Raw genomic sequence first — 12722 nt, 5'->3', positions numbered from 1 at the left:
TTTAACTATGGTTTAGCTTTTGAATTTTGTAATTTTCTGGCTGTTTTAAGGTGTTTTTGAGATTTTGAGTTTCAAGGATTGAATTAAAGTTTAAATGAGTGTTGAGTCTAGTTTTCTGTTGGGTTTTCCTGCTGGGAACATATTAGAGTGTTTATGCTGAGTTGGTTGTATTGTTGGGTTGATTTTGGGTTAAATTGGTCGGGTTTTGGTTGACAAAAATGGTGATTTTTCTGGGTTTGAAGAGGTCGGGCCGCTGCTCCGTTCTTGGTGTGTCACGGCCCTCTGGAACGGATGGGAGCCAAAAAGAAGGGCGGGCCGCGCCATGGGGAGCTTAGGGCTGCGGTGCGTGTCTGCTGAATAGGTAGGCTGGGCCTCTAGTTGGAGGCGAGTCGCGGCATGTGGTATAGGGCTGCAACTCTTAAGGGAATTTTTGGGCTTTAAGAAGGTTTTAGGTGTGGAAACTTAACCTTGGGTGCTCGGGATCGATTCCACTACCGTGTTTGGTGGAACTCGATGTCCCGAAGGCTAGAAATTGGTCCGGAAACCTTTATTCACTTATTATTGATGGAATCCCTTATCATGATTGTGACTAGGGGTACGCTACGGCTCGGAAGGGGGGATTGTGCTCGAGGGTCATTTCTCGTAATCAAAGCACTCAGAATTAAAGGTAAGAAAACTGCACTCGGTTGTGTGACTATGTTGGGACTAAGGGTTCCCTACACTTGTATGCAACATTGTATCATGGTATTATGCCATTTGGACATGAAATAAATGACCTAAGAGTGTCGGAACTAATATTGGCGCACAAGACGCGGCTCAGCCACTGGTAGCTAAGGACAGGTTAATATTCACTGAGCTCGATTTAAGTGGACCGAAGTCAGTGGGATAAACAGGGGTGCGACCTAAGGGCGTCGACCCTGGATATTGTATGATATGTTAATTATCTAGATGATAGATTGTTGATTGATATCATTGATCATATGAATGTTGTTATCTTTTGAGTATTTGATTAATGAGTTATGAATTGTTTGGTTACTATTATTGGTTATATTCTGTGTATTTGTTTTCTTGCTTGACGTTGGCTCACGGGTGCTACGTGGTGCAGGTAAAGGCAAGGGTAAACTGGATCAACCCTTACTTGGAGAGCTCTAGAGGTGGAATGTACATAGTTAGCTGTTTGGCCGCCACAGCCGAGGATTAGACAGGGACATGAATACCTTAAATGTCTATTTTGCCCTTAGAGTGGCTATTAGTTATATATAACCCTTCATTTTTGTAAATTGTCCTTTAAACTCTATTTCTTTCGGGATCCTATGTACAAAATGTTTATTTAAATGAAGTTTATCTTTTATGATCAAAATCTTTTAACCCTAGTTCAATAATGGTTTTAGTGACACATTTTCAACTAAATGACTTGATTAGAAAGTCTTGCACCTTTATAAACACACAGTGTAACAGTCTTGGCTACCCAGGGCGTTACAAATCCCTTCTAGCTGTATTATCACGCCAGATCTTGTTCTCAGCGCTCTCAGCTGTAAATGCCTTCTCCACAATCTATGCATACGTAGTCACTCCCGGCACAGTAGTAATGCGAACATCCTGGGCTATCATAGGTTGTATCCCCTGTAGAAATCTCTCTCTTCTGGTCTCATCAGTGGACACCAGATCCCCGAAAAATTTTGCCAGTCTATCGAACTTCAGGGCATAATAAGTCACTGACATGTTACCTTGAAGTAACTTGCAGAACTCTTCAGCCTTCACAGCTTTAACTGCATCATTGTAGTATTTCTCATTGAACAAAGTTCTAAACTCTTCCCACTCCATTGTGGTAACTAATCTAGTCTGGGATACCACCTCCAACCATATTCGGGCATCCTCCCAAAACATATAAGTGGCACAGGCTACTCTCTCATTACCACCTACCCTCATAAAGTCTAGGATAGTGGTTATCATGGTCATCCACTGCTCAGCCTTCAGTGGATCAGAACCGCCCTCAAAGACTAGAGGGTGTTGCTTCCTGAATCTATCATATAGGGGTTCCCACCTATCTCCCCCTGCCTGGGGCTATACAACTATCGATACCTCAGGTTGTACCACTGCTGGTACCACGGCCTGTAGGTTCCCTGCTGGAACCTGTTGCTGTCTTAAGAGGCGTAACTCTTCTTCCTGGCTTGCATGTCAGCAAACACTTGTTGCCAGTTCTCTGGAGCTGGCGGTGGGGCCTGGCCCTGAACATTCCCTTCACTGGCCTGTAACTCTTGGCCAACTAGCCTTTCTGACCTTCGTGGATTCATTCTGACACTCTATCCATCCTAAAGAGATCAAATCAGCCATTAGGTAAGTCAAAACCAAGATCATCAGATAACAAGCATATGCAATGCTAATAAGCATGCCATCACACAATATATATTCATTCATAGTGCTAATAAGCACCTCCTGATATCCATCAGCAAATAACAATACACATAAACATATGCAAGTATTTTCATAAATCCAACATAGCTAATAAGCAGGTTCCTTTAATTCCTGCCAGTAATAACAATGCTAATAAACATTTTCCCCTTGCCAATATACAAATAATAGCGCTCATAAGTGGTTCCCTTGCATCCACACGCAATAACGATGCTAATAAGCATGTTCTTTAACAGTCACACAACAGTCAAGGCCCAGGTCCTATCAGATAATCTCATGCGCCCTAGACAAGCATGCAGATAAGGCATTCATATAATGTTTAAGCATTTAAACATACAAAAAAATAACGATTACTGAATCCTGAGTCGAGCATGTCTTTAGTGGCAAGTGTACATGCCCGACCAGTCTTCAGGAACCCTTAAACCTTGGCAGCTCTGATACCAAGTTGTAACGTCCTCCTAATCCAGGATCGTTACACTGTGTACTTAAAATTGTGTCAGACCTGCTAATCAGGTCATTTGGTTAAAATGTGTAACTAAGGTTAATGACAAGGGTTAGGGATATAAATTTTGGTCAAAGAACCATTGACTTTTATTCCAAAAGTGTTATATAACATGGGATCCAAAAATATTACAACCCAACTGTAAAAAAGGTTAAATACATATCAAAAGTTACACCAGCCACTCTAAGCGACAAACCAGGGCTATAACCCTAGTTCCTCTGAGATAACCCTGGTCGTGATGGTTGAGCAGCTACATATGTACATGCTACCACCGAAGCTCTCCAACTCATGGCTGGTCAAGCTTTCCCTTTCCCTTACCTGCACCACAAAGAACCCATGAGCCGAGGTTCAACAAGAAAACAGAACATGCAACAACCATTAGTATAACTTTAAAATAACCATTCAATAAAAATTAGAAACATTAATTCATAGACTATATCATTTAAGTTCAATCACATCATCATTGGATTAATCAGGGGTTGTGCCCTATTCAGTTGGCTTTTAAGCCAACTCCCCAAGCCTATCCCTAGCTATGTGACCATAGAGTCACTTGGGGCCTCACCCTTAGCTCTGTTTCATTAGCCATAGAGCTATCCCAACCCTTGTGGTTCACCATCGACCTTAGAGTCGATCAACATAATATTACGTTGCTAGTTTAGGCCAATGCCTCTCGACTAGCGCACAGCGCGCTATTGCCGTCCTTGACTCATAAGTCAAGCCCTGATCCAGGATTACATACCTTACTTATAAAAAATAGATGTGGATAGGCACATCCCGACAAATTAAGCACATATTCATGCTAATCACATAATCCCATAGAATAACCATTTTCATAATACTAACATATTCATATAATGGGGCCACGTGCCCTAATCATAGAATTCATGTAACGAATATAAGCACTTAAGCATTTATCGACAAGCATTTAGAACAATAGCCAAACATAAAAAATCATGGGGCCCAAGCCCTAATCATATTAATATACAACAAATGGGCCAAGCCCTAATCACATACAACACATTTTGGGTGCAGATTTCTTACCTTAGGTCGAAGCAAGTGTAAATAAGAGCAACCCTCGAGCACGATCCCGGTTCCGAGCCCCTAGCGATACCCTAAGTCACAACCATAAAATAGGATTCTATCAATATCGAGCGATCAAAGGCTTCCGGGCCAAGTCCTAGCCTCTGGGGCCTCAAGTTCCACCAAGCCAGGTAGTGGAAACAATCCTGAGCCCCTAAGGTTGAGTTCCCGCGCTCAAAACCTTCTCGGGGTCCAAAAACCCCCTAAGAGCCTCGGCCCCATGCCCTTGTGCCGCGGCCCACCTCAACCAGAGGTTCAACCTCCCAAAACTTTAGACACATGCCGCGACCCAGCCATAGTGGCGCCGCGGCCCGCCCTCATGGCAGCACCCTCCCTAAGTCCCATTTGTTCTATAAGGCCATGACACACCAAGAACAAAGCCGCGACCCGACCCCTTCGAACCTAGAAAAATCTCCATTTTCAGCAGCCAAATCCCATCCAATTTAACCCAACATCATCCCAATAACATAATTCAACTAGCACAACTCTAATATGTTCCCGGAAACAAAACCCAACAAAACTTAGTCTTAAAAATCTCATCAAAACTCCAATTCAATCTTTAAACTTCAAAGGCTCAAGAACACTAAACCCAGCCAAGAAATATAGAATTTAAATGCGAGAAATCATAATTTAAAGCTTACCTCTGATAAAGATGAAATCCCCCAAGTTGCTACCGAGTTAGTTCCCAAATCTTTAGCTTCAATTCAAGTAATCCTAGCCCAAAATCCCATTGGTTTTCAATGAACAACTCAACGCTTGGAGAAAAAGAGACAGAAAGAGGAAGAGTCAGTTTAGGCAGCTTCCAAGTGTTTCTATTGTTTTGTCTTTTCTTTTCTAAGTTAAGTCACTTAAGTTAATCCCAAGGCTCGGGGTACCAAAAACGTCCCCGAGGGCAAAATGGTAAATTTCCCCAACATTCCCTCTTAGACTTTCTAACTTCAAATATATCTCCAATTATTTATTTCCATAACTCGATAACCCTATTAAATATCTAATACCCAAAATACCCCTTGACTCGCCCCGAGTCGGGTATTGGGTTCCGTTGTGACTTTCCTGCTAGCTTGCTCCCTAGGATCGCCTCATGCCGAGTAACCCAAATAAACCCACATAATAATTTGATCTCTCACATATAACACATATATGCACATAAATATACAATTATGCCCGCAACGGGCCAAATTACCAAAGTCGCCATTCTAATAAGAAGAGGGCCCACATGCATATTAATACCCCTTAATATGCGCATTTAATCAAATAATCACATAATCCACATATTTATAGTTAATATAGAAATTTAACACGTAATTCCATATATTTCCTTCCCAGTTCGTAATCAAGGCCCTAAGCCTTATTAGGTAATTTTGGGACGTTGCATTGCATAGGAAAAATAGGAATATCTTTGATTATCACGAACTTGATGTTGTCCATAATCAACACCATGTCGATGTTGGACAAACATTTCATGAGGTTCTCACCATAGAGTAACCTTTTAGAGATTAGAGAGAGTATGGGGTAGGAAGCCTAGAGCTACGATTATCAACTAAGTAGAAATCAACGCATTGCTTGACAAACTTTTATTCATTAAATTTTTAGAAATAGCATAACATACAAAATATTTTTGAGATAAGCAAAATACTAAAACACTTATCTTCTATTTCTTAGGTACTTTAAATAACCATGAACCCATGTGTCCTGTAGGTGAGAGTCATCTCAATTAATAAAATGTCCTAGACTTTTATTAACTACCTATCCATTCGATCAAAGTAACGAAAACTCATGTGTCCCAGTAGGCGAAAGTAACAAATAATATTTCTTACTTTATGAGTTTGACCTACAGTTTCGATTATTATAGACTTAATTCCTATTGTCACCGTAGGGATGAGTCTATAGAAGATCCACCTATAACCATATATCCTAAGAAATTTAACCATGTTAGGAAGTCCAATGAACACCTTCCATAGGGGGACGAAATCAAAATGTCATGAGGCCCCACTGAACTCTAACCTTGTTAAATCAACAGTGGAGATCAAAATCAGATTTTAAAACTCATTATTAAATATTTTAATATTTTATTCTTTTGAAAATTATAAACTTAGGTTTGCCAAATTATTAAAATAATTAATAAACCAACTTAGGTTTGCCAAATTATTAAAATAATCAATAAACCAACTCATGCTTGCTAAATTATTAAAATAATTAATAAACCATAGTTTATAATTTTCCCATTAATTCTAAAATTACCCATTGAATATTAATCCAAAAATTAGATTTAATTTATTTCTAATCAATTATTAGGTCCAACTAAAAAGATAAACCTAATATACTTAAGTCCAACTTAGGTAAATGGACCTTAACAATTCGAGCTTGCATGAAAGAGAGCTAGGTTCAGTATGTCGGACCCACTACAAAGGCTCCCTAACTTCCATACAGAGCCCAAAAAGACAGGAATTTGAACCTTCATTTTATTAATTGTTATTGAATTGATTAGATCCAATTTAGTAATGCAAAGCAAATGAGCATTCACAAGTGTAACCACCCACAAGAGATTAATTTAAAATTTACATGTTCAATTAGGCCCAAATAAAACCTAACATTTTATGAAAGTTTAATTTGAGTTTTCCCACATTTTACAAACAAAATTAGGCCATCATTATACTTATATTTAAAGCTCAAATGCAAAAATATCTTAATAATGATGTGTGACATGTTAACAATTGGATGGCCTAACATATCAATCTATATGACATGTTGCTTATTTATGACATTTATTTCCAAAATAAATAATTTCTCCAAAAAATATAAATAAATAAATCCTAACTAACCAACAATAATTAAGCATTTATCTATTTAAAAATAATTAATTAAACATAATAATTTCTCAGAAAAATTCAACTAATTAATTAAATTTAAACTTGATTATTAAGTTTAAAAATATCCCACAAAATAAGGAAACTAAAAAAAAAATCATTTATTTATTAACCATAAGAAAATTTAAATTTTAAATTTTGAATATTTTTTTAAAATAATATTAGTTTCCAAAAAAAAAGATCAATTTTCAAAATTTATGGTTTAAAAAAAAATTCAGCAACACGCGCACACCCACGCACATCAGCGCGCGCACACGTGCATGTGCGCCTAGCGCGTGCCCAGCGTGCCTTTTCACCCAAAATGCAAAAAATTGACTTTTTGTGCCAAAAATCATTCCAAACTTGTTTCTAATAATTTTTAAGGGTTTTATACAATTAATAAAACACACATAAAATTTAAAAAGCACAAAAACAATCAATTTTTAGGCAAAAACATATAAAACCTAGACATGCTTCTAGAACATGCAACCATCCAATTTTCTAAACATGTCAAAGTTTATAAACATAATCATGCATTAAAAAACATCTAGATTTAGGCAACCTAGGCTCTAAGGCTAATTGTGGGATCTTGGAAATCAAATCTAGATGCTTGCTTCATATTATTTTTCCAAAAACATAAAAGAAATATAGAATAACATGACATACATATGAACATCAGATTCGTAAATTAACATAAACACAAAGATGTAGAAACTTACGAATACGCAACGGAATTGGAACAACTCCTTCCTTCAATCTCTCTAACCCTTGATTCCTTTCTTTAGTAGAGTATTATCAAGAGAGTGAACTAGATCATCAACACATCCTTCCTCATCAAGCCTTTGATCAACCTAGAACTAGTGTGGGCTGGTTCTCAACACATGAGATAGAGATCTAGAAAAGAAGAGAAGTGAGAGTGGCCAAGAAAGGATTAGACTTTCTAGGTTTTCACTTACCCAATGAATCAACTGAGACTTACTACTGAAAACCCTATATATTATATGCCTTATATAAGCAACTTAATGGGTTTTATTTAATTTTAAAATTAATTAAAAATAATAAACAAAAAATAAAAGCTTTGGTCTACCATAAATGGACTTTAACTCAGTCTTTTTGTTTAGAATTTGAATCCCAATTGGGCCTAAAATCAAAACATTTTACTTATTTATCTTTTAATTAATTAATTAAATCCTTATTCAAATTAAATAATTATAATTTGACACTTGATTTAATATTATTTATTTATATTGACACCAATTTATCAATATTAATAAATTTTCCTAAAGATTCTCTTTTATTCTCTAAATCTCATATCTTTGTAAGATTTTCCAAAATTGACCTAGTCAACTTTAAAAATCATAATTGATAATTAAATCATTTAATTGAGACATTCTAGATGATTTACTCAAATGTGATGCGGGGACCATGGATCCTTGAATACAAGCTACAATAAATTTCTGTGAGTTTATTATTCAAATAAATTATCTCAAAATTTATTAATTCCTCATGTGACTCCACTATAAATTCGAAATTGAACTCTTGAATTCATAGAACGTATTTTCCAAACCACAAATACGTTATTCATTTTTATATCCATTGCAGTCAGTCAATCCTCTATCGATGACTTACTAACATGTCAGGTGCAAATTACTATTTTACCCCTCATTTGTATTTTACCATTAACTCCTACTAAGTCCCTTATAAATGATAAATCCATGAACTTATTCACAGATATGAGCACTCAATAATTTACCCTTTTAGACTAAGCTATTAAGGAAGTCATATTGTTATAGATTTCATATATATGATTAATACTCACTCAATTATACTACTAAATCTCCAAGATGTAAGTATGGGTTAGACCGAGGGTAAGCTAGTCACGAACAAGTGAAAAGATTTAAATAATATAATTAGAAGAATATTATCACTCAGAATTAAGATCAACTTAACCTATGGTCAACGTTGTGACATTGATTAGATTAGATAACAACGATACTTATTTATCTATCAATAATCAATATCGGTCTTAGTCCAATATACCCATGTACATCTAATCTTATCTACTTGGTCAATGCCTTGGATAAGACATCACACCTCGAATATATAAGTAGATCATATTGTAGATTACCAGATCAATGAAAATCCAATGCACTGACTTAATTTTAGGACTCGTTCTTTTGAGCATATAATTACAATTATAATCAATTGTGACCTAGTCGCTATAATTGTAACTATTTATATGTTTGAGAATTTATAAATGTTTGTATTATTTCCAATAATCATGTGATAAAACAAGCATGCAACAAGGTTGTCAAACTAAATGATTTGTACTACTTTTATTAACAATATAAAATCGTGTTACATGTCTAACATGGTTTTATAAGGGCATAAAACCCAACAGTGAACTCATCATCTATCAAAAGTACATGCTTAGTGGCTATATATATAAAAACTGTAATATCTCTAATGACAAAATCTCATTGTAATAAAAGAGAATACTAAGAAAAACAGAATATACAGACTTAGTATCTCTAAGACACCGAAAAATAATGCTAAAAAGTTGTTTTTTCTCTTTTCTGTCAAGGACCATTCTCTAGAGAAAAAGAAAAGATAATCTTGCCACACCTTGTAACATATTATTGAGAATTACAAAATTGGACACATGTGTGTGCCCAAATGTGACATATGTTGGAGTTATAAAGTAAGTTACAAATTTGTAACTCCCAAATATTACCCAATAATGTGTAGATTGCATGTTACACATTTGATTTTGGATTTCACAAAGCCATATGTAATACATGTATTTGACTGGCCATCCTATGCGTGATTTATGATTTCAATACAAAATCTGAAAAGTGAGTGCTGAGAATGCTCTAATTGAATAAACATAGGTTTCGACATAAAACGAGAGTATTTGTGTGGCCTGTGTAGCTTTAGGATTATTGCTTAATGTTGATTATGTATGTGTTATGCCTCAGAAATGTAGGATAGTGCCATATAATTGAGAATCTATATGTCTTAATCAGAATATAGGTTATTTTATAATCCGCTATCACATTAGGTAGAAGAAGAAGAATTGGTTTGCATTATTGAAATAGGAAGAGGAAGCATTTGAAATTAATTTCCCTATATTTCATTTCTTGATTGAATCTTGTTTATTGTTTCATTATTTGATTATTGCTTAGATTATTTAGTATAAACAATCCATTTTTCGATAGTCAAATAGGAACAAAAATTCAATTAATTGGTACTTAGCTACAGTCCTTGTGGGATCGATCTCACTTACATAATTTGTTACTTGTAAAGACGATACGTATACTTGCGTGTTGGATTTTTCACAACAAGTTTTTGGCGTCATTGTCGGGGACTGTTTTTTAACTAATATTAAAATAGTTGAATTTTATTCTAATTTGGTATTTTATTTTCAATTTTACTAATTCTGTCATTGTCTTAATTTTTCTCATCTCAGGTTACAGGTAGTTTATACGATGCCAATGCCCTGCTATTCGAGTGCCTGTTGACCCTAAAATAGAGAAGACTTGTAGACTGAATAGAAGGAAGAAAAGGTTAGAAAGAAGGGCTGAGACTACCGTGATAGATCCAGCGATTAATAATAATGGGTTGAACGGGGGTGATGTTGAGGATCAAGCTAATGGTCAAAATCCACCAGCCAGAAGTTTGAGGGACTATGTGTTGCCTACTGTGACAGGGGTTCAGTCTTGTATCAGACCACCCGCTGTCGATGCCAACAATTTTGAAATCAAGCCTGGCATACTCCAAATGGTTCAATCCACTGTTCAGTTTGGGGGATTGCAAACAAAAGACCCCAACATGCATCTTGCTAACTTCGCTGAGCTATGCCAGACATTTAAAATGAATGGAATTAACGATGATGCCATCAGATTAAGGTTATTCTCATTCTCTTTGAAGGACCGAGCTCAGAGTTTGTTGGTATCTTTGCCACCCAATTCGATCACTACATTGAATGACCTTGCTCATAAATTTCTCTCAAAGTGTTTCCCTCCTATGAAGGCAGCTAAGTTGAGAGGAAAGATCAACAATTTTTATTAGTTGGAGGGTGAGTCTCTTTATGATGCATGGGAGAGATTTAATGACTTGTTGAGGAAGTCTCCCCACCATGGCATTGAGAAGTGGATGCTAGTCCACAATTTCTATAATGGTTTGTGCGGTACTACTCATACCATTATTGATGCTTTCATGAGCAAGAGTGCCAATGAGGCATACGAATTGTTGGAAGAAATGGCCATGGACAATTATCAGTGGCCTAGTGAGAGGGGAAATCCAAAGAGAGTGGCTGGAATGCATGAGATTGATTCCATCTCTATTCTTAGTGCTCAGGTAGCTGCTCTTACAAAACAGCTACAAAACAATACCGTGGTAGCCCCAGTGATGCAAGCTCAAGTGATGTGTGAAGTATGTGGGCCACCCCATTCTTTTGAACAGTGCCAATTTGGGGATGTGAACAATATGCCATTGGAACAAGCTCAAGCCATTGGGAACTTTCCTAGACAGCCCAATAATCCTTATTCGAATTTTTATAATCAAGGATGGAGGAATCACCCTAATTTTTCCTGGAAGAATGGTCAACAAGGCCAATCATCAATTCAACAGCCACAACAGTCATTTCAGCAACCACCTCCAGGGTTGTATCAACAGAGATTCAGGCCTCAACAACAACCACCTCAACTGCCTATGCAACAACAACAAAATCCTATGAGACAGCCTGATACTCAATTTGATGTTCTTAATCAATTCATGACTGAGACGCGTTCTTCTATCAGAAACTCGGAGACCCAGATGGGGAAATTGGCTACTCTTATGGCCAACAGAGCTCAAGGTAATTTTCCTAGCACCACGGAAGTCAATCCAAAAGAACATTGCCAAGCTATTACTTTGAGAAGTGGGAAGAAGTATGAAGGGCCAAGCACAGAGCAGTCAGCTAAAGACAAGGATCAGGATCAACATGCACAGGGCATAGTGGAATAGAAGCTAGGTGAAGACAAGCTTACTAAAGACCTTCCAGTCAATGAAGCTACACCACCAGTGAGCATTGACCATCATGTCAAGATTCCCTACCCTCAGAGGCTCCGTAAAAATAACCTGGATAAGAAGTTTTCTAAATTCCTTGAGGTATTCAAGAAACTTCACATCAACATTCCATTTGTAGAGGCCTTAGAGCAAATGTCCAGTTATGTAAAATTCATGAAAGACATTTTGTCTAAGAAGAGAAACATGGGAGAATACGAAACTGTGAAATTAACTAAAGAGTTCAGCGCCATTCTACAAAGGAAACTCCCACAGAAGCTGAGAGATACTGGGAGTTTTACCATACCATGCACTATTGGGAATTTTGAGAGTATGAATGCTCTATGTGATTTGGGGGTGAGCATTAATCTGATGCCGCTTTCTATTTTCAAAAGATTGAAGTTGGGGGAAGCAAGGCCTACCACAATGACTTTACAACTGGCAGACAAATCATTAGCATATCCTCGAGGTATTATAGAAGACGTTCTGGTAAAAGTGGAAAAGTTCATCTCCTAGCAGACTTTAGTGTACTTGATATGGAGGAGGATGGCAACGTCCCAATCATCCTTGGAAGACCATTTTTGGCAACATCCCAAGCTTTGATGGATGTGCAAAAGGGTGAGTTAAGGCTGAGAGTACAGGGTGAGGAAGTTGTTTTTAATGTACTCAAAGCTATGACTTATCCCGAGGCCAGTGATGGTTGTTTCACAGTTGATGTGGTGGAGATTTTAGTAGAGACAAAGAAGATAGTAGAAGACCCTCTTGAGTTGAGTTTGGTAGAGGAGGAAGTGACTGAGCAAGATGGAAATGAGGCCATAGAGTACGCGAAGTGGTTG

General features: G+C 37.0%; 1 protein-coding gene and 1 non-coding gene across 2 annotated transcripts; one reads left to right on the top strand and one right to left on the bottom strand.

Annotated features, from left to right (window-relative positions):
• Positions 1-10878: 10878 nt before the first annotated feature.
• LOC133833210 (small nucleolar RNA R71) lies at positions 10879-10985 on the bottom strand. Its single transcript, XR_009892604.1, has one exon. It is a non-coding gene; the product is annotated as a small nucleolar RNA R71 (small nucleolar RNA).
• A 1057-nt stretch (positions 10986-12042) lies between these two features.
• LOC133832973 (uncharacterized) lies at positions 12043-12402 on the top strand. Its single transcript, XM_062263241.1, has one exon. It carries the CDS (start codon positions 12043-12045, stop codon positions 12400-12402), a length of 360 nt encoding a protein of 119 aa, XP_062119225.1.
• The last annotated feature ends 320 nt before the right edge of the window (positions 12403-12722 follow it).

This window comes from Humulus lupulus, chromosome 4 (assembly GCF_963169125.1).
Source record: "Humulus lupulus chromosome 4, drHumLupu1.1, whole genome shotgun sequence".
Lineage (NCBI taxonomy): Eukaryota > Viridiplantae > Streptophyta > Magnoliopsida > Rosales > Cannabaceae > Humulus > Humulus lupulus.
This window is presented reverse-complemented; position numbering and strand designations above follow the sequence as displayed.